The sequence below is a fragment of the Cephus cinctus genome, unplaced genomic scaffold (assembly GCF_000341935.2).
Source record: "Cephus cinctus unplaced genomic scaffold, Ccin1 Ccin1_scaffold0025, whole genome shotgun sequence".
Lineage (NCBI taxonomy): Eukaryota > Metazoa > Arthropoda > Insecta > Hymenoptera > Cephidae > Cephus > Cephus cinctus.
The window spans coordinates 475,156-500,516 of NW_014332773.1; the positions used below are offsets into that span (position 1 = coordinate 475,156).

At 35.9% G+C, this 25,361-nt stretch overlaps 6 protein-coding genes across 6 annotated transcripts; all 6 read right to left on the minus strand.

Annotated features, from left to right (window-relative positions):
* Window positions 1–112: 112 nt before the first annotated feature.
* Window positions 113–1,673, minus strand: LOC107266929 (MAGE-like protein 2). Its single transcript, XM_015737990.2, has 3 exons — window positions 999–1,673; window positions 506–784; window positions 113–420 (listed from the first exon to the last, which is right to left on the minus strand). Exons 1-3 carry the CDS (start codon window positions 1,008–1,010, stop codon window positions 277–279), a joined length of 435 nt encoding a protein of 144 aa, XP_015593476.1. The 5' UTR covers window positions 1,011–1,673; the 3' UTR covers window positions 113–276.
* A 2,413-nt stretch (window positions 1,674–4,086) lies between these two features.
* On the minus strand, window positions 4,087–10,734 carry LOC107266875 (titin). The gene is made up of 8 exons (XM_015737861.2): window positions 10,635–10,734; window positions 10,276–10,477; window positions 10,045–10,182; window positions 9,855–9,964; window positions 9,581–9,766; window positions 4,966–5,104; window positions 4,512–4,681; window positions 4,087–4,233 (listed from the first exon to the last, which is right to left on the minus strand). The coding sequence occupies exons 1-8, from the start codon at window positions 10,644–10,646 to the stop codon at window positions 4,087–4,089; spliced, it is 1,104 nt and encodes a 367-aa protein (XP_015593347.2). The 5' UTR covers window positions 10,647–10,734.
* A 1,573-nt stretch (window positions 10,735–12,307) lies between these two features.
* Window positions 12,308–13,781, minus strand: LOC107266850 (glycine-rich protein DC9.1). The gene is made up of 3 exons (XM_015737794.2): window positions 13,653–13,781; window positions 12,952–13,393; window positions 12,308–12,855 (listed from the first exon to the last, which is right to left on the minus strand). The coding sequence occupies exons 1-3, from the start codon at window positions 13,662–13,664 to the stop codon at window positions 12,554–12,556; spliced, it is 756 nt and encodes a 251-aa protein (XP_015593280.1). The 5' UTR covers window positions 13,665–13,781; the 3' UTR covers window positions 12,308–12,553.
* A 1,040-nt stretch (window positions 13,782–14,821) lies between these two features.
* Window positions 14,822–16,565, minus strand: LOC107266862 (zinc finger protein 512B). Its single transcript, XM_015737821.2, has 4 exons — window positions 16,487–16,565; window positions 15,879–15,949; window positions 15,535–15,794; window positions 14,822–15,447 (listed from the first exon to the last, which is right to left on the minus strand). The coding sequence occupies exons 1-4, from the start codon at window positions 16,496–16,498 to the stop codon at window positions 15,137–15,139; spliced, it is 654 nt and encodes a 217-aa protein (XP_015593307.1). The 5' UTR covers window positions 16,499–16,565; the 3' UTR covers window positions 14,822–15,136.
* A 1,688-nt stretch (window positions 16,566–18,253) lies between these two features.
* On the minus strand, window positions 18,254–19,532 carry LOC107266797. Its single transcript, XM_025084405.1, has 5 exons — window positions 19,497–19,532; window positions 19,157–19,405; window positions 18,886–19,082; window positions 18,587–18,824; window positions 18,254–18,498 (listed from the first exon to the last, which is right to left on the minus strand). Exons 1-5 carry the CDS (start codon window positions 19,512–19,514, stop codon window positions 18,406–18,408), a joined length of 795 nt encoding a protein of 264 aa, XP_024940173.1. The 5' UTR covers window positions 19,515–19,532; the 3' UTR covers window positions 18,254–18,405.
* Window positions 19,533–19,932: 400 nt separating this feature from the next.
* On the minus strand, window positions 19,933–23,660 carry LOC107266857. Its single transcript, XM_015737807.2, has 4 exons — window positions 23,570–23,660; window positions 21,655–23,206; window positions 21,118–21,576; window positions 19,933–21,041 (listed from the first exon to the last, which is right to left on the minus strand). The coding sequence occupies exons 1-4, from the start codon at window positions 23,582–23,584 to the stop codon at window positions 20,380–20,382; spliced, it is 2,688 nt and encodes an 895-aa protein (XP_015593293.1). The 5' UTR covers window positions 23,585–23,660; the 3' UTR covers window positions 19,933–20,379.
* Window positions 23,661–25,361: the final 1,701 nt, after the last annotated feature.

Here is a 25,361-nt window from a genome sequence, read left to right on the forward strand (position 1 = left end):
CGCATATCGTATCCCACTTTCAAGATACTTTCAGCCACTCCATTTTCAGACGCATTCAGCAATCTCACGTGCGTGAGTGACACCCGAGAGAAGAAATTGAATAGTCGGTATATATTGTAAAAGTCATTTATTATGAAAAACGGAATAAGTGTGGAACAAAAAAGAGTAACAAAAACTATTTACAGTTTGTATAGAACTTATCTAACTTGCTTACTGGAAACAGTTAGACTTTTTTTTGGCAATGAAGTTCTCGGCTAGTAGACCTTGTTATCAGAATCAATGTTTCCAACCATGACCTTTGCTTTGATGATGGAAGACGTGTTTGTAAACTGGTACGTGGACCGGATATGGTTTTGGAATTGGCACCGGGAAATGTTTCTCTATGGTCACTGTGTATGGTTTCTCGACGACGTAGGGTACCTGTAACAAGAATAAGCGTCGTTGAAAAAATTACAGAATTTTTATTATAATAATAATTAGCGAAACTAATTACTAGATGCTGTACCTTCTTTTCAACGATGTAAGGCTCAGGTTTTTCAACAGGAATCTCCACATGTTTTACTACTTCAACCGGAACTGGATGTGGAACTGGTACTTGGACCTGATAAGGCTGCGGAATAGGAACCTTGATATGCTGAGGTACTGCAACTGGTACCGGATGTGGTATAGGTATAGCATATTTCTTATAAACAGGAACTTCAACAGTTTTTGAAGTTTCGTGGTAAGTAGATCCTCCGTGTTCATCTTCCCAGGCCCAGGCGCCGACTGCCAGAAACGTCAAAATCTGAAGAAAAAAATGTCCTTTAGGACAAACAATTCATCCAAAGTTTTTTGTAAAAATATTGCGTATTTATTTCAAGTCGAATTGAATTCATCTCGATGCGTAACAATGCTTGTTAACACATTCAAATATTTTTAAATTTCACTATTCTGCTTTTTCAATATCTTAGCGCCATCTGCAGACCATTAAAAAAACCTTGTGTATTGTAGATACTCACAAGAATCTTCATGGTTCCAAAATTTATCAATAAGAAGGCGATTCCACAAACCCCCTGTTAAACTCGAGTCTCAGTCACTTTGACGCTTTCAAAGTCATGGCCAAGTGTTTATATACCACGAGCACTTTCTCCCTTCTTTTCATTACTCGACTCGAGACGTTCTATTTGTGGTGCACACGTTCACAGAATGGGTTGTCGGTCTCAATACAATCATATAATAAAATTCTGTGTATAGTTGTAGCATCAATATCCTCACGTTCACTATTCCCTGTCCATCGACGACCATACACGCCCCAAATTTTATGTTATTTTACCATTTGGCTCCTGCGTGAGATTCTTTTTCACATTAAAACTCTCCGGCAAGTAGGTAAATTCCAATTCTGGTTAATTGAACCATCACCAATTGGTATTAATATTTAAATCTTACAACCAGTGTTTTTATTACAATGACTAGTCTGGAAATATGGCAAGTCGAACATCTATTGTGTACTAGGTTAGATGTATCATATATAGGATAGGTTAGGTTATGATAGGTTAGGAAATACACTGAAGCTAGAAACATCCTTTTGAAAGCCATGAATTTTAAGGATAGATTATACTTGGTATCTACTTTTATTGAATGTACCATTCTGTAATTGAATTAAATTAATTTGACCATCGAATAGGAATTTATGTTAAGTTTTGTAATATTCTGTTGTTTGCTTCTGTATGAGGAAAACTTGTTACTGATTACTCGTAATATAATGAAGTTTGATCAGATAACTGCTAGGGGATATTAATTACAACCTACGTCCAATGCCATCGTGATACTTGCAATTGAAGTAATTACAGCTAATTCTAATATTCGCTTTTAACATACATATATTCTCTTAGGGTTGCAGTCATTAAATTTTCATTTTTTTAGATAAATCTGCTTAATTTATCTTTAACTATTTTATCAACCAACATCGTCTACTTAAAAAGGGTAATTTGAATCTTTGTATGTCTGATTTCGTTCATGCTTTCTAAATTTTGGCTGCCGTGACTAATAACGATACATATTATATTTATGGCTGCGTGAATTATTTTGAATATAATTTATGTGATATTATTTACTATTTAACCTGTTCAATTGGCAATTGAGGGGGAATAGTTAGGAGCTGAAATTAAAAAAGGTTTAAAGTTGATTACTTTATCTAGATATTGTCATAACCAATTTTTTGTGATTATGCTCATAAAAAACGTGTAAGAAATCGATACTTTTCATACTGTTGTAGTTTAATTAGTCGCCATTTTGTTAAGACATGGAAAGTCAAAAATCGGCTAAGAGAAAGACTATCTACAACTATCAACATCAACAACTTTTTTGCATTTTTTATTTTAGATACGCCATCTCCGAGTTATCGTGTAAAAAGAGTTATCATACATCGTCAAAAAAGAGTTTGTAAAAACACATTCTGTGCTGACAGTTGTATCTTCATCATTTTTAAACACTTTTAAATAAGAAATAAACTCACATGTATACTCTAAAAGAGGTAGTTTTATATTATATAGTGTAGCAATAAATGCCTTCAAATATAATATAATTGCTAAAAAAAAATCCAAAACGCAACCTTTCTCTCGAGTCAGTTTCTAGCTATTTCCCTTTAAATAGTTTACGGGAAGCTATAAATGTCAGAAAATTATACAGTCAGAAGATACATTATACATTAATGTAATTATTAAAATTTAGCGCATCAACATCGACATATATGAATATATAAATGATATGAAGCGAAAGCGATACCTCAATCTTCATATGTCACTGTTTCATTATCCTTTTTTCTACCATTTATCGAATCGTACTAGAAAGTGTTTGCAAGCCTACCACTCCCATGTTAATCTATCTAATTAATTTATTCGAAAAAAAAATAAGCTCCATTAATATTTAAAATAGTCACAGAGACAAATTGATTCATTCAATTACTCTTTTTTGGATAAATCTCATCTGCTCTCTACAGAACCCACTAAATATGATGCACAAACTATAGACTAAACGTTTTTTTGAATTTCGTTGACTTTCATGCAAGTCGTTTCCATAAATTTGGTAAGTTAAAAGTAATTCTATATAAAGATAAAAAAACCATATATCATTTCCATATGTACATAATTATTCGAACTAATGAGATTTAGTGACAAATCGAATTAAAAAGTATACTTCTTGCGTCACTCTTTGTTCTGAACAGAAATACAACATGTCTGGAGATTTAAATCTAACTATCCTATCCGTATCCGCAAGCGGAACAGTGAAAGTTCATCTCAAGTAAAAGTGGTTTCACACGATGATGTAGGAACGTGTATACTCAAACTCATTATGGCAAATCGAGATCGGACAGAATTCCCGACTAACCGGCGGCTCAACTCTAGCCGATTCTAATCAAGTTAAACGATTAAGGAAATAAAGCAGCAAATTGTATATCTTCTCAACGTCTCTGATTTATTTTGGATTTATTATGAACGTAGAAAGGGACGGGTTCCTCGTCTTTCACATTTTTGTTCTGCAGCGATTGTTCACATTCACCCGTTCCAACACTCTCCCGCCATCAATTCGATCTCATTTCACTCGAACTGCCCCGTTTGAGGATTCCTACTACAGATTTTCACTGGTTTTGGGACTCATTTGTAGGACGCGTTTGGTGCAAGTTGATAAATTTTTTTTAAATGTATATTTTATTCCAAAATTACTCGCTAAAAAGATAACGGGCATTATGTTGTATAAAAAAAAACGTAAACATATTATAACAATCAATAGTAATAACAAAACTAACATAAACAAGTTCGATCTATGTACAGAATAGATTAGGCTGCTGGGTACTCGTGGCAGTTGTTCTTCTATCATTCGATTTTAAAATTTCAATTCAAGATTCTTCATACTCAATATTTCTGATATGGAAATTCGTCATTTCTTATCCATATATGTGTTTGAAATATCGTAAAAGTGAGGGCTATGCTGCTACGCATATCGTTCCAGGATGATTACAGTTCACGTAATTATGAAAAATCTTTATCACTTTTTTTTCAAACTTAATACTGCCCCAGTCATGAAATTGTAAGACATGTAGTTACAGATTTAATTCCAGCCTTTGCTCTTGCCGCCGGACGAGTGGTGGAACACGTGTTTATAGACAGGAACGTGAACTGCGTATGGCTTCGCGACTGGTACAGGGAACTTCTTCTCGACGTAAACAGGATATGGCTTCTCCACAATAAATGGAACCTGCGAAACCAAAAAAATGTCACTGTTCAGTTACTGACGAGTAAATAATTATTCTTTTCGGTTTTCTGGTTCTATTGAAAATTTCTTCTCGAATTTTACTATGTATGGAAATTCCGTCTGCGTGTCATATAATGAGAAAATGCTTGTAAGGATCTTTTTTGCTGTGTTATACTGCGGTGTCTGTCGGGTTGAAGGTGTACAGGCGCATCTCGAGTTCGAAATAATGAAATTCTGTTTAGTTGTGATAAAAATTGTAATATTTTTGTATTAGGACTTACGTGCTTCTCAACAGTGTAGGGCTCAGGTTTTTCAACAGGCACTTCGACATGCTTGATCACTTCTACAGGGTATGGTTGAGGAACTTGAATTTGAACTTGGTATGGCTGAGGAATGGGGATTTTGATTTCTTGAGGAACTTGCACGGGAACGGGATGAGGAATAGGGATAGCTGAAAATATATAGTAATATTATTACCCTGTGTACCATTTAACGTAATAGAAAAAAAAACATTCAATCTGAGCTGAATGCAATTATTAAGTTATTATACGATAATTTTAAATGGGTATTGAAAAATAAAATATTTATATTCTAGTTTAATAGTAAAAGTTGTAGTCTTATTCGACATCTAAAATATGCTATAATATAAAAACAAAGTTATTCAATTTCGTAACAAAGGGCGACATAACGTGTGAAATCTATAATATCTAGTATGAAAATTTTTAAATAACTTACCATACTTCTTATAAATGGGAACATGTACAGTTTTAGACTTCTCTTCGTAAGTGGATCCACCATGATCTTCTTCTCCGCCATGACCATATCCGCTAGCTTTTACGACAGAGGCAAGAGCCACAAGCCCCAGTACCAAAATCTATCAAAATATTCATTTCATAAACCCAATAATCATATAAAAGCACTTAAAATATAATACTCTAGAAAGTCTAATGTGCCAACTCATAGACTAATCCTCAAACCCCTAACGATTACTTCATTACTATATTTTGTGATACATAACATAACAAAACCCCAAAATTGTTCCTTATTATGAAATGCTACCAAATGTCACCTCACTTTCGTAATGAATTTCGTTTAGCTATTTATTTAGTAATTTCAATTAAAGTCCCTTACAATCTTATTCATGTTGATAATGCTTGGAAGGTTGTGTTAGCACAAAGATTCAAATGTTGAATGTCTACAAGGGGCTGACGCGCAGCTTATATACTTAGATCGATTCCACTACCTTTCACTAAAAATCGCTGCTAGAGTCCAGTTTCTTCTACGAATATTGTAAGAAAGCATCCTACAATCTAGGGATCTGGATAACAGTCGACCATATGAAAGGAACAACAATATATCCATTTGGTCGAATATCTTCCTTTTTACGTTGATTTATTCAACCCTATAAGGATTAGAGCACTCAATGTCGCTTTAATTGAATCGAGTTGCAAATTTAAATGGCGGTGAAGTGTAGTGACAGTATTTCTTACGAAACGAAGAGAAGGTACAACGAAACGAAAGTACGATACTCTGTCGTTCCACCATTCGATCTGTGGTTTGCAAGAGCAAAATAGATCAATTAAAATAAATCGAAAGAAAAGAGTGAAAGAGCCGGTAGCCTTTATAACGAGCAATAAGTTGCATTTGAACCTCTGTTCACTAAAGGATAGGACGCTTTACGCGTGTGCCTCCGGCATCATGGATCGCGTAAGACTTATTATGTTCAGCGGAAGTAACTAGGCTTCTTAGAGAACGTTTCTTAGTTTGGTTCCCATGGGAGTTTCCTGTAGGATGCGTTTCCTGTTTCGCTTTGTAATCAGTTTTCATTTCCATTATGATCGTTTGTCATTATTTTACGCTCTAAGTGTGTTTCCCTGTAGATTTTTTATTGGCCTCTAGTCCATCAATACATTATTATATGCAAATGCAGGAAGTGACAGTAAATTTCGCTCTAGGAAGCGTACAAATATCGCGTATATGCAACAAGAAATAAATGTATTTTCCCTGAGATTACCAATCTTTCCGAGTCAATAAATACTTTGTCTGTTAAAAACAGTCATTATGAAGCGTTCGAAAGTCCAAACGTATCTACTATATATCGATTCGAAAGGATAATGTCAATATTTTTCGAGTGCGATAAAAAATACATCATATTCATATAATGGAACTTAAAGCGAAACTTATTAAATTCATATTTAATCTGTTGCGTTATTCACACCCTATGACAGACTTTATTTTTTCAAATACGATTCTTCAATAAATCAGAAGAGACATTTGTATCTTTACCCTTTAAAATCACAATTAACATATAAGAATAATATTAACGACGTTATTGTCAATGTAGATTTCATTATAAATAGGAAAACTACTAAAAATCATGTTTTTTACGAAATAAACACATTAATAGCTAATCAATAGTAATTTAAAATCTGAAGATGTTTGCAACTACGCTCATTCTGAATCTGCTGTAAAAATTCCAAAATTCAAATAGCCAAATACAATATGGGCTTTTGGAATTGCAACAAATTTATAAATTTATACGAAGCTCAATCAATAAGGATTTTGTAGGTTACTAATTATGAAAATTATGCTACCTAATCAAAATTGAAAATCGCGGATCTAATACGTTGGATCGAGGTTGAAAAAATTAGATCGATTCACATGACACTCTGTACTCAGGGGGTCATGTCCATCAGTTTAGTTTTGGCATGTCAAAAGGCTATATTGGATCCGCTATTTTGAATTTTTAAAAATTAACCTCAGATTCGTTATGAACAGCCACAAAATTCCCAAGTTTCCTACAAATTCGAGTTACTTTGTCCTTTTTTCTTCCACGCTGATTCGCTATTTCGAATTTTTTTAATAAAAAATATCGACGTCCAATGCGAAATCAGCAATCGGAAAAACCTCTAGAAAGCTGTTTCCAGAAAATCGTATGCAAGAAAGAATATATGCTTCAAAGGGTTAAATCCATCGGGCAGAACCACATGCAAAAGTTCATCGTCACGAGGAGCTTTGATGATTCGATGTAACCAAGTTATTCCACTATACTATAGTATTCCATCCATATTTATCTGAAAACATATCCCTCGATTATCCACATGCAGAGTTCATCATGCTATGAAAATTCTTGCTTTTCCAATCTCCAATGAAACTATCAAAGGCATCTGTCTAATATAGAGGTTCAACGTTAAGTCACTAGACAGCATTCGAAGAATTGAGCGATGATAAAATGATACTTAATCCAATTTTGATATTTATAAAAATTTCTAAGTCCATAGTTTTATAATAGTAACTGTTCTCCCAGGTATCCATCTAACATTCTGTATAAAGAGACAATGAAGACACGTGGTCTCTAACGCTAAGTGAAAGTATTTTATCGTTACATGCCGGTTTATGTACATAAATGATTAAAGGCCAATGTGAAAGAGCGTCTCTCCATTCACTAAAATGGAAAAGAAAGAACGTAGCTATCTTTCTATCCATTTTGTACCATTGATCAGGAATCCTGACTATTTCTCCTTGTTAGATGTGATTGAACCTGAAGAAAATGTTACATGGTATTTTGATTGAATATTGATCAATATGATAAAGAATAGAGAATTACACACATATGTATATTGATATATGTATATTAGAACAATGTATTTGGTCACTAACCGGGAGCAACTTAAATCAGGAATCTATTCTTAATTGTTGATACACAATTGATCCTTCTTATCTGCCTTATTTTATGTGAAAAGATTGGAGAATGAAAAAATCAACTTAAAGATAACTTTCGCCGCAGATTCTTATTCCTTTTCAACGCGTGCACTTATAAAAACAGCTATGGAGCTGTACGTCTTACATTAGTAGAACGTACTGATTTTACGAATAATGCCTTTCGATTTCATGATATACAGTTTTACGTTTCGGTCTGCATATACGCACTTCAGAATACACTTGATTTTGTAATTCGATTTTTGTCAATGGTCAAAGTAAGTGGCGTCCATTTCGTAATTGCATTGACTTTAACTATCTGACACACGTGTAGAGTAGATACTTTGGATACTTAAGATATATTGTCGATCATTTGACATGACACAAAAAAATGAATTAAATAACCTCGATAATGATCTCTTTAAATTACATGATCCATGACGGTCTATAATCATACTTTGTAATTGAGCATGACAGTAAGGTGGCATTGTAATATTTATCATTTTAATTAATTTTTAATATCACATATGGTTGTTAATTATAGTACAAGGAAGTTAACTTCTAGCCACATCAATTTGTTTGACTTGTATTTGTTCCTCGTTAATGGATAATTCAATTTAAAGTGTCTGTAGAAATGCTTAGCGCTGTCGAACAAGAAAATTGCTGGTACAATACTTGTGTTCTCAGAAATCACCGTTATTTTTTCTCTTTGTTAAGTGAAATGTAAGCACGTAATGACTACCGCGGGTTTTTTTGTTTCGTACTTCAGCGGTTCAACAACCTTTGAACATTTCATACGGTCAATTATTTGAATGGGTAAATTGAAATTGTAATTGTGTTTCACATAGTTAAGTTATACAGTTTAATTGTATACATGATAATATGCTGCTACGTGAAAATATTTTACAAGAACCTCATAGACTATTTAAATGAAATCGATGGTGAAATATGCCGTAAATAATCATGAATTAGTTAATTGCATAAAAATGATCGAAATATTTTAAATAGTGAACGAAAGTTTGATTTACGTTAACTAAAAAGTAAAAGGCTGACTACTTCTGCAGATGGAGATAATTTCAATAATTAGTAGTTCTTATATCTAAAATAGGATTATTTTAAATAAGAGAAATTCATCTCCCACACTCAAAAAGCGATTCTAGTTCTTTAAATTCAAGTAATTTTTTACGTATTTATGTATATGCCATATAATATGATTTGAAAGGGAAAGTAAACAGAACAGTATACGTAAACCACAAATAAGAACATATAATAATACATCCACACTGTTACATTATTATATTACAAGGACTTTCGATTATTTACATGTCATAGAATAAGGAAATAGACACCACAAAACAGAATCAGGAAAAGGAGTTCGCTTTGCGAACTTAGTATATCCTGTATCGTCATAAATTACCTTTCGTAAAGATGATCAAAAGTATGAAAAATTACAATTGAATGCAGCTATTTTAACTGAAAACAATCATCGAATCTCTACGTACCAACAAATAACTTTATATAGTCGACAATTATTGTTTCCCGTCTGTCAAATATTATTAAAATAAAATAAAATACATAATTAGAACTTCGGCTAAGTGTAAACCATCGAAAATTGTAAATGTAATTTGTTGATGTGGGTAGAGGATCCCTAATGACCTTTGCTACTGTGAAAAATTGTCTTATAAACCGGAATCTTAATAGGTATTCGCTTTTCAACAGGAACTGGAATATGCTTGTAAACCTTGAACGGCACAGGTTTCTCGACTTTGAAGGGTATGATTTTCTCAACAGGGGTTGGTACCTTCTTTTCCACCTTTTTGAATACCGTCTTGATCACCTGAAAGTTATAATATATAATCGATTAATCTCAAATAATACCGGTTGTAAACAGTATTATGTGTCAGTGGTAATCAAGTAAGCCTTACCTCGTAAGGAACTGGCTGTGAAACAGGAACTGCCACTGGATATGGTTGTGGAACAGTCTGCACAACCGGATGTGGAATTTTGATCTCAACTTCCTTCACGACAGGGACACCTAATGAAAGAAACACATAAGATCCATAAGCTTTCATACGATCTACTACAATATCAGTATTTTTATAAAAAGTATATTACCTATTTCTTTCACCACTGGAATAACGTTGACCCGATGACCTCCATGAACTTGACCGATACTAATATCTGAATCCCAACCACCATGTCCACCCAAGGCGATGCCATGACCTCCAAATCCACTGTGTCCACCCAAGATATCTAAACAATCATAATAATAATTTTCTATTCTAGTCAAATCATACGCAAATATGGTATACTCAGATTCAATTATTCATGTTTAAAATTTCAAACCGGAATGTCCAAAGCTGATCGCTGTTAACTCGTGACCATGACCGCCAATTGAAATTTCACCCAAGGTCAAACCACCTTCTCCATGTCCACCCAAGGTCAAACCACCTCCTCCATGTCCACCCAAGGTCAAACCACCTCCTCCATGTCCACCCAAGTCCCATCCGGATGCCCAACAATAACCGACTACCCCCAGAATTAATACCTTGGACAAATACATCATTTTTTACTCAGACTGACGTGATGTTCCTATCAATCGTTCAGTAATAAAGCTTAACATTATGTTTTGTGCAATAATTTCTAAAATGCTGATTCTTATTTATATATATGCTTCTTATTGCTGAATTACTTTTTTTACGTACGATTCTGATCATGGTTTTTTATGAGGTGGCTATGAGTCCCTCAAGACTATGTGAGAAGTTTACGTCAACTTGAAGTCAATTGTCACACTGGTGACTTATATACCTTGTGCATGAAATAGAAGCAACCCCACTATTTCGTAAAATAGTAGGCAATCCCTTCACTGTGCGATGCCGGTTCGTTTACGTACTTCTTATTGGTATGGTGGTGCTATCGTGAACCTTATGTAATTCGAATTCATAATCTTAATTCACTTCCGCCTTTCGTTCCTTAAAACCTGTGACTTTTATTCAATTTTTGCCTGGAGACTATTCAAAATAATCACTGGTACACTTTGACGTTTTATTACTCAAATACATATTATTCATAACAAAACCCGCATTTTCTTATGATAACTAACAATTATTAAACTTGAATTGCATTTGGCAATCTTGTCACACCAACTTACTTCATCATGCTTGTGTGAACTAACGAATGAGCGAATTAATGGAGATTCAATATACAAATATATACCATGTATTGATTTTCAAATATGCTTTTACTGTTACTATTTATAATAATTTTTCTATCAAGATTTTGTATTATTTTATGTTTAACGACTATCGAGTTTGCTACCTTGATCTTTGTTGACATTGAGAGAAGAGGAAACCACGAAAGTATGAGTAATTACACGCCATTTTTGTATGACATCTTGGAGTGAATGTGAAAGGCACTCTGTAATGATAGAACGGAATTTATCTCAACAATTACAGATTACATCGTTTCAGTTAATTATATTTTCAAAGAAAGCCAATTTCTGAAAACACTTTCATGCACTAACTTTTTATGGGTTTTTTATTTGAAGATGACTCTCATTCTATTATTTAAATATATCTAGTTCCAATCATAATCTTTACTTTCATTTTAACGATATATAGGTTGCATGAAATCTCACTGGACTTGACTTTACACACTATAACATATAACACAGGTTTAGAATTATTATGGAAATTAGATATAACACGCATATTATATTAATTCCTATAAAATCATCATACATCTTATTATTTATTCAAGTACATGAATAATTATCAAAATGGTTCATCTTTATGAGGCCCCGATGCATTCGCGTTTTTAATACTTGTAGATCTACATTAAGTTTTTGATTTTGAATCGAGTTACCTTCAGCTACTCTAGAGTTAGGTTGCCATTTTTGTAATACTTAAATACAAGGAATGACTTCACTCATAATATGTACTTCTATTTTCGAAATACCAATAATTAAATCTTAAATTTGTCACATCAAAAGCGTTTAATTGCTTTTTGATCATTTTCTCATAACAATATCTTTGGTATCCACTTTTCACGTTATTATCTGAAAATTGCGTGAAAAAGAGGAAATTAAGTGAAAGTTACAATAGCACATAAGCCTTGAACTTTAGCCAACATTTCTAGATCATCGTCATGCTCCGTTGACATTTATCTTTTTTGTTATATACGATTAAACGATTATGATTCATCTTGATTATAATTAATCATTTTAAGTTAAAGCATCATGATAATTCTTTTTATATTGAAAAGCAATAGAAGAAAACGTAACATGAGTATTTTTCACGCATAAGCTTCACGACTAACAAAAGAAGTGAATTTCACGAGAAACTCAGAAACTTTCACCTAAAACTAAGAATGCGGTAAGTATATTTTGTATAAATTTTATTTAAAAACTGTGTATAAAAAACTGAACAACAATCTCATAGCGTAACATAATATATACAAAACAACAGCACATAGAAAACTTAACAACCAGAACAGATATCGATGGGGTTCCATTGACTTTCTCGGGTATCCCAAAGCAAGGAACTGCATGAATTTGAAGTCATATTCCCCGATGATGTGGCCGACGTTCAACTTCGACTAAAAATAAGATCCTGACCCTTGCAGTTTAATGACTGCTCTTAGCGTGATGGTAGATGGTTTTGTAGACAGGAATTCTAATGGGATAAGGCTTAATGACAGGAACAGGTATGTGCTTTTCAATCTTGATGGGCACGTGCTTTTCCACAGGTACCGGAATGTGCTTCTCAACAGGATAAGGCACCTTCTTCTCGACGGGTACAGCAACGGTCTTAATGATCTGAATCGGCACGGGTTGAGCTACTGGCACAGCAACAGGGTAAGGCTGGGGAACACCTACGGCCACAGGGTGTGGAACGTTGATCTTCACCGCATGAGGAACTGGAACACCTACGAGAAGAAAAATCAGTTTAACGATCGAGAAAACAGTTACTGCGGATAATATTTTTTGTTTCACTTCGTTAACTTCGTGATCAAGCATCTTACCAATTTCCTTGTAAACGGGAACAACCACAGGCTTGGTAACCTCCACGTGTTCGGAAACAGGAACACTGTGAACGTAGCTATGACCGGAATCGAGAGAGATGCCAGCACCTCCGTGACCGCCATCATCACCGCTATGACCTCCGGAGAAGCCTCCAAAGGCAGCATAATTCTGTTGACCTCCATCACCAAAGCCGTGGAAGCTTTGACCTCCGGAATGACCTGCATCGTAACCACCAGCAGATTCCAGGTGACCAGATGAACCGTCATATCCTCCATAATTTTCTACACCGTAACCTCCCTCAGAACCTCCAGCATTCAGCTGTTCATGGTCAGACCTCTTGACTTGCTCAGTGAATTGATGCATGAGATCCTGACCTCCATATTGGTTGAAGATATACGGATTTGGTGCAGCCACTGCCAGGGATAGCAGAGAAAGTAGTACCTGCACAATGGATTAAGTCTGATTATATTATAATAAAACTTTGAACCGTTGTTCCGTTAAAAAATTAGAAATAATTATTAGCTGTAAAAAGATTCTCGTTTTTATGATTTTTGGGAGTTATTAAATTTCGACAAGAATAATTTTCTTGAGTTTACAATGGCAAATATTATAGTGCAATAATTTGAAGAGCGTTGATGTATCCGTTTGTTATGATAATCCTTATCAAATCTCCTGCACGTATTTCCTTACGATTACTCACGATTCTGTTCATGGCTAAGCACGTGGGTTTTGGGCTGTACACCGGGGATGTTGTTAGTAGAAGAAGTAGCTTCTACGACTGATACATCTTCGAGCATTTCTCGTCTTAATATACCGGGCAGCCTTTCACTGCCACGGAACTGACTTAGTCAGCGGATATAATACGAAAATCGCGTTACAGAGAGTTCAATACTTTCCCATTCGTTCGACATACTCTGTTTTGATAATAAATGTCCATTTCGCTCGTGCACTCTATGAATATTGCGAATGACATTTCTTCTTCCAGTTCAAGTGAGTGTTTAGCTTAATAAATTTAGACCCGTCCCTTATCCTTCTTTCGCATTGGAGAACTGGACAATTTTTGTAACCCCTATTCGTTCAGTTTTACACGTTCGTCATGTTCTATTGTTTGAATACATACATTCCTCTGAAGACTGTTATCTCACAAACTTAATAATTATATTATGGAATGACTTTATGGTTCAGAACTTCATTTAGCAATAAACCCATTTAGATTCTCTCGATTAATTGGTCCCACGAGAAACTGAATTTAACGAGCTGACTATCCTTCAGGGTAATTAATTTCTATATGTATTATAAACATATTTGGATTTTCGAGAAACAGTTTGGTACGTCGTATACATCATTGGCTTATACAAGTGAAAAGCGTATAGCGCACTATTTGTCGATGCAAAATAATTTATGAGATGACGTTAATTGTGTAATTGTTGGTCGCTGTCTAACGTGCTATTAAAATTGTTATACTTAGATTCTATCACTAACAAAATGTACAAGTGACACTCGGTAGTCATCCAGTAGTAAATATGGTAGCCGAGTACTATACCCACGCACGATGGTATTTAGTACACCATGTGAAGAGAGCATAACGAAACCCTCTTAAGGCCACTACCGGCGATCTCCGTTATCTTTTAATTAGCAATCAGATAATTATAGTAATTAAATAACAAACTCTCATCATCAATAATAAAAAAAATCATTGTAATAAAATTTAGTAATGGACCAATCATTAAGCCCTTCACGCACAAAATAACGTCCCCCCTCCCCCCTCCGAGGGGACAGTACTACATACTGATTGGTTGATTTCTTTACGTTTAACATCACTTTCTCAAACAGAGTCGAAATACATAACAAAGGTAAACACTCGACGAATTTTTCTTAAAAGTGAACATTTATTTCGTACAGAAATACAATACAACAATGTATATATACACAACAAGTAACCGCGCAAGCACGACGCTTGCGCTTCATAACTTAATACACGTAAAAGCTGCAATCTTCCACGACACCATTAACGGTTTATGGCAGTACCCTAATATATCCTCTCAAAATGTAAGTGGAACTTTCGACAAGCTCGCATGATATCAATGCACACGTTTCATCAAGAATTTGATAAGTGCACATGAAAACGACTGATATTCAGAAGTATGAGAGGACACAGAGGTTTGACAAAAAATAACCTTCGTACTAATGGGACCACCCGTAACTTTTAGCACGATGAAAAACGTGCTTGTAAACTGGAATGTGAATAGGATATGGTTTTTCAACAGGTACAGGTATGTGCTTCTCGATTGTGATCGGTATGTGCTTTTCAACAGGTACAGGAATGATTTTCTCCACTGGATACGGCACCTTCTTCTCAACCGGTACAGCAACTGTCTTAACCACCGGAATCGCTACCGGGTGGGCGACCGGTATATGAACTGGATAAGGTTGTGCTACGCCAACAGCGACTGGATGAGGTACAGCTATTGCTACTGGTTGCGCTACCGGAACACCTAGTACGAAGAACAATCAAGAGTACAATTAGTAGGGTACTGAAACGATTAAGAGAAGTTCAAATTGACTAATGCACCACTTCTTACCGATATCTTTGTAAACTGGGACAACCACTGGTTTCGTGACTTCGATATGCTGACTGATTGGTATTGCCTGTGCGTAATGATGCTGAACGTGACCACCGCCCAATCCACCATCATATCCGGAATGTCCATATCCACTTGATGAGCCGTACGAGTCGTATGAACTGTATAAACCTCCACTTTGCTGACCGTACGAACTTTGGATGTTACCGCCTGACGCGCCTAAGTCGTGACTTGATCCATATGCGCTAGGTCCAGATACTCTAAATAATCAGATGAAGAATTATTTGTTACTAATTAATTGTAAATAATGAACGATGTCGTTAAGTAATTATTCATTAACTTACGCTTGCCAACCGCCATTGTTTTCTATGTCACTAGCTAAGGTGGTTTTAGCCAGTAAAAAAATTGTAATGATCTGGAATTAGAAACATGTATGAAAAACGTATGCCGTTGCTACAATTTTCTCTTATCTTTCTCCTGCAAACAAATTTTATTTTTGTCGTTATTTATATAAAATTGTAAACAGTAAATGACGAGGGCAATTTCAAGTCAAAATTCAAGACCCGAAATGTCGGTCTACGGAATTATGCGCAATCAATGATTAAATGTAAGAAATTTGGTTCATCAACACGCCTCACAAATATAGCGCAAGAGTATAGTCATCCTTTCCAATATGACAAACGTTACTTTGGTATACGTACTCTAATACGAGCCTCATGCGATCGATCGATTTGTGCCTCTATGACAAAGAACTAATAAAAGTCTATCTAAAAACTGTGCTTTTAGAAAAAGGAACGGAAAAAGTCCCAGTGAATGTAGTTCAGTTCGGATCTAGTGTTACGCAGATTATTCCCTTTCGCCGGTATCCGCCGAGCATAAAAAGGTTTGAAAGACATCGTACAGCTTTCTAGAGTAAATCACCGATATAACACCATATGATAATTTAACTTACTGGCAAAAACATTTTTCCAAATTCCTTTAATATAATATCAAATCGCTGGAGATCCAATGGGACACTACGCGTTGCTACCAATGGACCGTTCGTTTTTATAGGTATCACTTTCTCCCCTCCTGCAACGGGGTTCGGCCGTCTTGGAAACCGGACCTGCGTGTATATCCGATTCGCAAAACGGTCCTAAAACATGCGTAAACGCACGCAGTAACTTAAAACGGACTTGAATACGCATACGTAATTTTAGACGCTGGTTTGATAATTTTCTGACCTGCAGTTGAAATCCATTCCCATGATTGCTTTCGCGAAATCGAAAGACTCCTTTCGACTCGTGAAGGTGTAGAATGTAATCTTGGTGAACGCCCAATCTATTCTTTCGGTTGGGCTTTCTTCGGAGCTGAACGCAACTACACCAATGAAAGTGTGTTTCTTTTAATCGTTTTTTTTTGCGACACACCGATACCTCCATAGTGAAATATAACAAAAACACTCGGCAAACTTATTTCGCAGCCCACAATACTCTAGGAATATTGGAAATAATCGAGATTTATATCCAGAGTATATGTTCCATGCTCTATTGATTCCTACAGGAAGTATCGATGAGACAATCGCCATAGGCCGGAAGACTTTTGAACAGTGAATATTCATAACTACATTTTGATTTTCTATGCTTTCTTATTTGACCTATTTTATTCTAATGATATTATTTCAATCCTCGCTTTTCTGAATATCTCTTATACCTAAATTCTTAGCTTGCAATGCTTTCTGCCCAAAGATGAATTGACCACCTGAAGCGGATTCAGTGAGAGTAACTTACACACAGACACAAAATGAAAGGAAAATAAATAAAAATAGCACTAGTAGAGAAGGTAAAGAAAAAAACCAAAAAACAGAAAGATGAAAGTACCATCCGGTCCAGCGTGAAAGGAGGAGACCTCGACGATTATAACTACCATGCACCTCCTTAGTTGTGTTTATTGAGATTAAAGTTGCCACAAGCGACCAAATAAAGCGACTTCTTGTAATTTTTCATGTTTACAATAATCAACATACACCTGCTCAAAACTTAGATTAAAATTCATCTCTGATATTGAATTTTGTAACCGCGTGACTACTCTCCATTCGTTACTATTTAGTGTTTCTAAAAAATTATTATATTTTCATCTCCAATTTATCCGGCGAGATGATACATCTGATTTATATTCTGCCATAAACGTTGAAAGTTAACAGCTCGAATTTACTTTCATCCACGAGTCAAACTTAAGTAAAACATTGACCTCGTTTTCCTATTTTCGATTAAAATCAGGCAAAACTGTCTTGAATAGCAGTAAAAGGCTTAGATAGTATCGGCTTGAGGATAACGATTGGTTGAACACTATTGAAAAATCTGAACTCTAAAGATTTCTTAGATACAGGATGCTAGTCGAACGATATGTTTCACGTAACTGGACACTGACCTTACCTTCCTTACCAACTGTACCGTGCAATGGAACGGTATACTGATCACTTTCACTGGCATTACCCGCTGCTCTCGGTTCGGGCAATGTCATTGTCTGCCCTCTCAACGCTTTTCTTTAATTGAATCTCTAAGAAACCGAGAGATTCTGTTTTGACGAAGTCTAGACACCAATTATATGGATTTTAAAACTTGAATAGTCTTTGATGTAATAGAAAATTGTATAAAATTATTGAATCACCAGTAGCAGATGATAGTTTTTAATGACACTAATTTGTCTTTAAAATAAGGTACACGATATATGCAAATTATGGTTTATTGGTAACAAATAAAAACTAGAGTATTATTACATAAATGCCCTTTAACGATCCAACACCGTATGATATGGTTATGTGTGATTGTTTTTTATGTGTTTCATAACAAATGAATATTTTGAGCTTTATACGACGATGACGTTACGTAGTTAACCCCATGGATGATACGATGGTTTTTCTACAGCTGGATGCTGCAGGGCGTTAGCAATCGCGTTTTCCTTTGCCGCTACTATATCTTTTGCCTAAAATTGTTAAAATATAATTGTAGCCGGATACTGTATTATTAATATTTTAAATATAGCTTTATGACTATATCATTTTATAATTTACCTTTGCTTCTTCTTCGCTTTGATTAATCTGCTTGTCTACGTCCTGTTTTCGTAATTCTGCGGCTGTTTCCGAAGCTGATCTCTGAATAGCCGCAGCTGCAGCAGTCTCTCTAGCTGCAGCCACCCTCTGTGCAGCAGCAACAGCATCCTTCAAGGTTGCCAATCTTTGCTGAAGAGCTACCAACTGCTTAGCACTGGCTCTTGCTTCGGCTTGAGCATTTGCCGAAATCTCCTCAGACCTTCACAACATAGGATGTAATGATTATAACATAATACCAGTGACGAATAAATCGATAATACCTATGAGTAGCTTCTCTTGCAGCTGCTTCTTTAGCGAGTGCAATTTTTTGCTGAAGATGAGCCGTCTGCTTTGCTTCAGCAACCCTGTGCTGCGCCAGGAGCACATTGTGATTCGCATCCTTCGCTTCCTGAATAGCTCGTACCACTTCAGGAGAATACGCAATACTGGGCGTTCCAGGATGTGGATCCTTCAGAGCCTTTTCGACAAAAAATTTAACTGTAAATGATTAAAGCCTACTTAATAAATACTGATATAGAAAGACTCTCTTACCTGAAGAGCGATATTATGAGTTGCTTGCAACTGAACTTGTCCCAAAGCAAGATCAACGCCTGGAACATTCCACCCTCCATTTCCAAAACTTGTTGGTGACCATCCGGTAGGCGCAAAAGCTGGTACAACTCCAAAAACGTCATATGCTGCTGGTCCGAATAGTGCTACACCCCTTTTCCCTTTTTTCGTCGAATCCAATAAAGTCGTTTTTGAGTCCATGGCCGCGGCCAAAGAAAAGCTCAGAATAAGCTGAAATTAAATTAATCGGAATAATCAAAAGGAGAGAACTTTTGTAAAGGATATATAGAGTTTACTAGTAGACTTTGTAGCTGTGTTATACCATAGAAACAGTCTTCATCTTACTGGAATCTTGGTGATGGTACTGATGCTTCCACCATATTGCTTCAGTGCTTTTATACGTTGCAAAACACGGAAGAAGGCCTCTTCGTTGTCTAGATAATCACAAGATTAATTAAAACTATTAAAAGTTTTGAAAAATCACGCGTATCGTGGACAAAATTATAGGTGTTGTTCGTCTAATGACGATTGGGCGATGGCTCTCAAGCACAATCTCTTCAATCCACTTACGAGACACTAGCCAATGAACGAAGATTGGAATCTTATCTTGGAATGTAGAAAATTCATCTAGGATGAACGTTTTCAAATTAACGCTTCCTGTTTTCAAAGCATAAAATAATAAGTACAGTAATACGTTATGAATAAAAATTATTTTTTGTATGAATGATAAATAGTTTCACGTTATTTCATAATTCGTAAAAAATATTTATTTAAAAATTGATATAATATATAATACAAAAGAAGGATAACAGTGAAAACTTAACAAATATAGAAAGTAAATATTAATTAAATAACAATGGACATAATACTGTACCATACATCGTTTAAAGCTAGGAAATTGCAGTTCAATTTTTTTTCAATCGAGCTCATAGGTCTGTGCAATTCGTTTGAATTTGCTGAATAATTAAATAAAATGTAAAATCAACATATGCATATAAAAAACAGTAATAAAATTAAATATACTCGCTATTCTATTTTGAGCAAAATGCGTAAGATCCCTTCAATTTATATAACTATTCCCATATTATCTTAAATTTAACTTAGCAATAATTACTTCATTCTGATCGGGCTTATCACCACCTTCGTAGCTACAATTAACAGTTTGTTTTAGGTCGCAATTGTTTATCGATAGTATTCCATACCCATTAAATCCCCGTCAGATCTCGAACGATTGTTTCGCTCCTTGAGTAGCGGAATTTGCCCCGATTTATACTGGGGGCGTGAAAACTGGATTTCGAATCGGGTTGAGCCAAAGTTTTCGTAATGCCGCTGTAATATCCGTGTGAATCAGCGGAGGCATCCGGTGCATTCTTATCGGATTTCCAGCTACTTCCTTTAGAATACGAGTAGGAATCGCCGTTCTGATAGGACGCAGCGTCGCCCTTTTTCGGTGTATTATTTTTATGCGAACTACGCGCTGCATGGACGTAAGAGTCCTCTTTAGGACCTTTCTTTACTTTTGAGTACCTCTCAGTACCATCGGGACCTTTGACGTATTTTGAGTATGATTCACCATCTGGCTTTTTGTAACCAAATGATTCTTCATGGACTACCTTAGGTGCTCTTTTGTAATAACTACTGGAACCATAACCTTCACTGTCCCTGTGACCTTTTGGAGCCTTCCGGTATTTGTGACTGGAATGACTTCCGTATTCCTTACTGTCTTCAGATTCATCATGACTGGCCTGGTGTTGACCCTGTCCCTTATGTGAATTTCTTGATGATTTTGGAGCGTTTTGGCGTGAGTAACTGTTGGACGTGTATGAAGCTTCATCTATTTCAGGAACTTCCTTTTCGTGTACGTATCCTGCAATGAAGAATTAAAATGTAATTTTTATATGATATACGTAAAGAGGTATAATATTCCGTTCTTATTTATTTACTGTTTTTAGGTAGCTCTTTTTTATATGACTCTTCAAATTCCCGCTCTAACTCTTCCCCGAAATTACTATAAGCTTTCGGAGAACTGCCGCGGTCATCTTCCTCTTCAGGCTCTTCGCGTCTTTCGTTTCTTCGACTTTCTTCTTCATCTTCATCCTCATATCTATGACGACGTGATTTCGGAAGGCTGTAATCCGCGTTATATCTCGTGGAACGACTATCATGATCATCATTGTCTTCGAGAGGCTGGTGTCTGTACTTTTTCACGGGTCTATATTCTGAATCATCATCAGATGTAGATTTGGAGTATTTTCCGAACTTTTCGTCATAAGATTTGTATGGGAAGGATCTGGACGGTTTGAAGTCGCCTTCTGATTCTGATTCCTTAAAGTATCTGCCATGACGGGGTTCGTCATCCTCGTCACTGGGATTTCTATACTCCCTTTCAATTCCCCTGTATCCTAAAGATTCAAATAAAAATTACTTTCTATTTTGGTACATAAGAATATATAAAAATGGTAAAAGAAATAATTAAGAACCTTCATCAAGTTCTTCATCGTCGTGCTCTGGCGGTGGTGCTGGTTTTTTCTTATTAATGACTTCAACATCCTCACGACTTTCTTCGAAAGGCTTCGAATGGTGAGTAACGGAGTGATGAGTATTAGCAGGCTGAGCAGGTTTTGGATTAAATTGAAGTTGGGGTTGAGATTTCAAGGCCTCATAAGTAGCAGCTGGTTTACCAGTATTATATTTAGGAAAACTATCGATACTAGCCCCTTGATACTGAGGAATCTGAGGAGTACTGCTAGCACTTTGAACAGGTTGAACTTGGGATCGACCAGTGTAAGCTCCAGCTGGTGCTAAGAAAGGCAATGGATTAGTAGCAGCTTGAGGTACCGTTTTACTACCGAAATTAAAGTCGAACGCCAAATTCGGTTGGGCCTGGTAATCGATTCCTGAACCCAAGAGCAATGGCTGACTTTCAATGGCTTCAGCGAATCCTGGAAAATCTTGAGAGCTCTGCAGCTGAATAACCGGAAGTGGTACTTTCTTGCCATTGAAATTAATAGTTGGAACATTATTATATGGTGCTGGATTTTGAACCAGCTTTTCATAGTTTCCAATAATCGGAGTAAATTGAGTAGCGCTCTGATGATGAGGAGCATATATCTGAGAATATTCAGGATTTCTTGGAGCGGTTTGACTATTCTTGTAAATCGGAGTCTGCACAACTTGTTGAGAATTAGAAGTTGGTGAATTCTGATTACCATAGAACGAGGTTTGACCTAGTTCCGAATAACTAGGATAACTTCCAACATTGTTATTCGAATAAGCTCCTAGTTGTTTATCGTACGTGAAGGAGTTCTGATGATTAGGAGCGTAAACTGCCTGACCTTGAATCTTCGGAATGGTCGCCTGAGACACTGGGCTCTGAACGAGACCGCTCTTTAACTGGGTCAAGGGCCTCGAGTTCTCGGCGACGATCTTCAAGATAGTTGGAGAATTTGAATAACTCGCAAAATACGGTGTGCTAATGGGGCTATCCTGTCCGTAGCTATTTTGCTGACTTTGACCTTGTTGAGTATTCGGAGATGCTGTATATGCACTGTAGGACGATGGAGATGATGGATTGCCATTCTGAGCAGGGACAGAATAGTAAACGTTCTGAGGGATTGACCCATAATTGGCATTGGTATAACCAGAACTTTGCCTCTGAGGATTGTAACCAGAATTTTGGTTCGATGATCGACTGTTTTGAGATTGAGTGGTCGTTGCGTAATTTTGATTGCTTTGAGGACTGCTTTGCGTCGCTACTCTTGCGCCATTATAACCAGAGTGTGATCCAGGACTTGGATGAGACGAAGATGTACCATCATGGACCGTTAGTGAACTCGCTACTTCGGGATTATATTGTCTAACATGGAGCACACCGTGATTGGCAAAGATATTAGTTCCAAGTCCTGCAATGCCACGTTTTGTTTTTCCTGATGCAGGAACTGTAGACGGTGCTAATGTAGTTGTCGTCGTCGTAGAAGTCGACGCACCAAGTATTGACGTCGCAACAACTAACAACAGTGTCGTGTGAAATATCTGCAAACAAAATATAATAAATCGATCATTACCATACGATATGAAAGAACGTACTTATTGTTAAATGAAATTACGGTAATCAATAAGAAGCAACGATAGAAAATAATATTATAATAATAAAATATGAACAACCATTAGATCAAGACATTAATTATTGGTTTATTACAAGAATACAGTTGTCACAATGAATTATCACAGGTTATATCAATGTCTTCAAACTATATTATTACCATCACTTTAACTGAATAATCACAATTCCAAAAACTGAGCTCATTTAATATGACGCAGTGACATTGATCATTAATGTCTCCTCGATTGCCGTTGAATTTTTAAAATTATTTAATAAACTCCAAACTAACGTACCATCATAGTATCCATTTGGTAGAACGTATAAATCCCAGAGATCGATTCTCACTGCCAGGTATCGATACCTCGTGCTCTTTTATATTCCTGGTCAACTGATGCCAGACAATGGAAAGAACAAGACTTTCCTAAAAGTGACAAAAAGCGCTAAGAAATACCGCAGTAAATCTCTTCGCCTCTCGCTGATAGATGTGGCATGAAGTGGCATCAGACACGACCACAGTGGCAGAAGGACGTTGGAGTAGCAAGTTGCAGCTTTCCCGTTTTGACGTTTACCTTTTGTCATTATCTTCTGAGAAGAAAAGTTCTTTTTTTATAAGTAGCAGATATATGTATACTCATTTGATGAACGGATGATTTAAAAAATGTGGACGGATTATAAGCAATTGGAGACTTTTTGTAGAAATGTTAAACACGTTTGAATAAATTTGAGATGGTTAGTTTTCTATGGGAATTATCGAGAATAGCCAAACGCTTTTGTATTAAGTTTTTTGTTCCGAAAGATATCGCCAATGGTATCTGGGAGTTTTACGGTGAATGGAAATTTTAGCGGTTGTGACCATTTTTCTCTGTCGTCATTAACCAATCCATCGCTATGGAATCTATGGATTCCTATTGTTGATAGAATGGTGTGCCAGAGGCGGAAAATCTAATTGATTGTTTATTTTTTTAGCGAAACATCGTGTGAATAGACGCACGTGCTAAAATCTTTATATGTATATTATAGATATAATTTACGTTAACAAAACCATTTACTGGGGCATTTCCATTCTCTTGTGAAGTCACCCTATATCGACGTAATTCGAGATCAATCAAGATCCTGTAAGATGTCGCGTTAAATTTGTACGCATATGAAATAAAGACTTTTAACTTGCAAAGTACGTAATTCGAAAATTAAATATTGTAGTGTTAAAAAATTCTTATTTCCAATGAGTACAGAAAGAATTAAATGTATATCAAGAAAGAAGAACAATGGAAACTGGTGTTCATGATGTTGTATTTTACCGACGCGTCACAATTGTCCATTTTGTTATTCTTAATTTTTCTTTTTGTAGTTTGAGGTAACTACTGTTGAATCTAAAAACATGAAAAGTTTAGGAACATCTTTCGGCGACATAACGGTATCACAGAGAGTCATTTCATAAATACTGATTTTTTTGCAAAGAGTTTCCCCGTGGGGATCCCAGGGAGTACATTTGACTTTTATACAAGAATTTTTTAGATTTCTCCATACTTTGATCATACAACATAGAATGAATTATTTCGAAGGGGAATAAAGGATCTTGAAAAATCAATCGACCAACTTTCACCAACGAGAAATGTTAGTAGTTCCTTTTCACATATTTTACTTATAAATTAGTTATTCGAGGAACTTGACAATCTCAGCAAAAACACTGTGTGATCGATTGATCGTGAACAAAAAATTCGAGGAGAGTAATGGTTCAAGGAACTAAGAATTAGTCGTGCTTAGCCAATGCAAAAACAAGTAAACTTGTCGGAATTCACCTACACCTTCACAGAAATTACTCGATAAGTTATGAGGGGTTGATTGGACGCTCTGGTTGTAATTTATTTGTAATTCGTGCCGGCAGGAAGTGCTCGATGGAAGTTCCAAAAAGTTAAAAGTTCTAATCGGAAATAGAACTCGACACCTACAGACTGCCAAGTCAGGGTACTAACCACTGTATCAACGAACCCACTCTTCGTCCTGTTCATTCATTTTTCGATTATTCCTAAGCAGAACACCCTCCAGCTTGTAACTCCACATTACAAACTGTAACATTGACCTGAA

Bases quoted from the DNA above. Each gene is read 5' to 3' on its own strand.
- LOC107266929 (XM_015737990.2), bottom strand. The intron at 421-505 runs GTACAGCATCTA...TTCTTGTTACAG, and splicing joins CTTACATCGTTGAAAAGAAG to GTACCCTACGTCGTCGAGAA.
- LOC107266875 (XM_015737861.2), bottom strand. The intron at 4,682-4,965 runs GTAAGTTATTTA...ATATATTTTCAG, and splicing joins TCCCATTTATAAGAAGTATG to CTATCCCTATTCCTCATCCC. The intron at 4,234-4,511 runs GTAAGTCCTAAT...TTGGTTTCGCAG, and splicing joins CCTACACTGTTGAGAAGCAC to GTTCCATTTATTGTGGAGAA.
- LOC107266850 (XM_015737794.2), bottom strand. The intron at 12,856-12,951 runs GTAAGATGCTTG...TTCTTCTCGTAG, and splicing joins TCCCGTTTACAAGGAAATTG to GTGTTCCAGTTCCTCATGCG.
- LOC107266862 (XM_015737821.2), bottom strand. The intron at 15,795-15,878 runs GTAAGTTAATGA...CTGATTATTTAG, and splicing joins AACAATGGCGGTTGGCAAGC to AGTATCTGGACCTAGCGCAT. The intron at 15,448-15,534 runs GTAAGAAGTGGT...TCTTCGTACTAG, and splicing joins CCCAGTTTACAAAGATATCG to GTGTTCCGGTAGCGCAACCA.
- LOC107266797 (XM_025084405.1), bottom strand. The intron at 19,083-19,156 runs GTAAGAGAGTCT...TTTGTCGAAAAG, and splicing joins CTCATAATATCGCTCTTCAG to GCTCTGAAGGATCCACATCC. The intron at 18,499-18,586 runs GTAAATTATAAA...TAACAATTTTAG, and splicing joins AAAGCGAAGAAGAAGCAAAG to GCAAAAGATATAGTAGCGGC.
- LOC107266857 (XM_015737807.2), bottom strand. The intron at 21,577-21,654 runs GTTCTTAATTAT...TTGAATCTTTAG, and splicing joins CGATGAAGAACTTGATGAAG to GATACAGGGGAATTGAAAGG. The intron at 21,042-21,117 runs GTAAATAAATAA...TCTTCATTGCAG, and splicing joins AAAAGAGCTACCTAAAAACA to GATACGTACACGAAAAGGAA.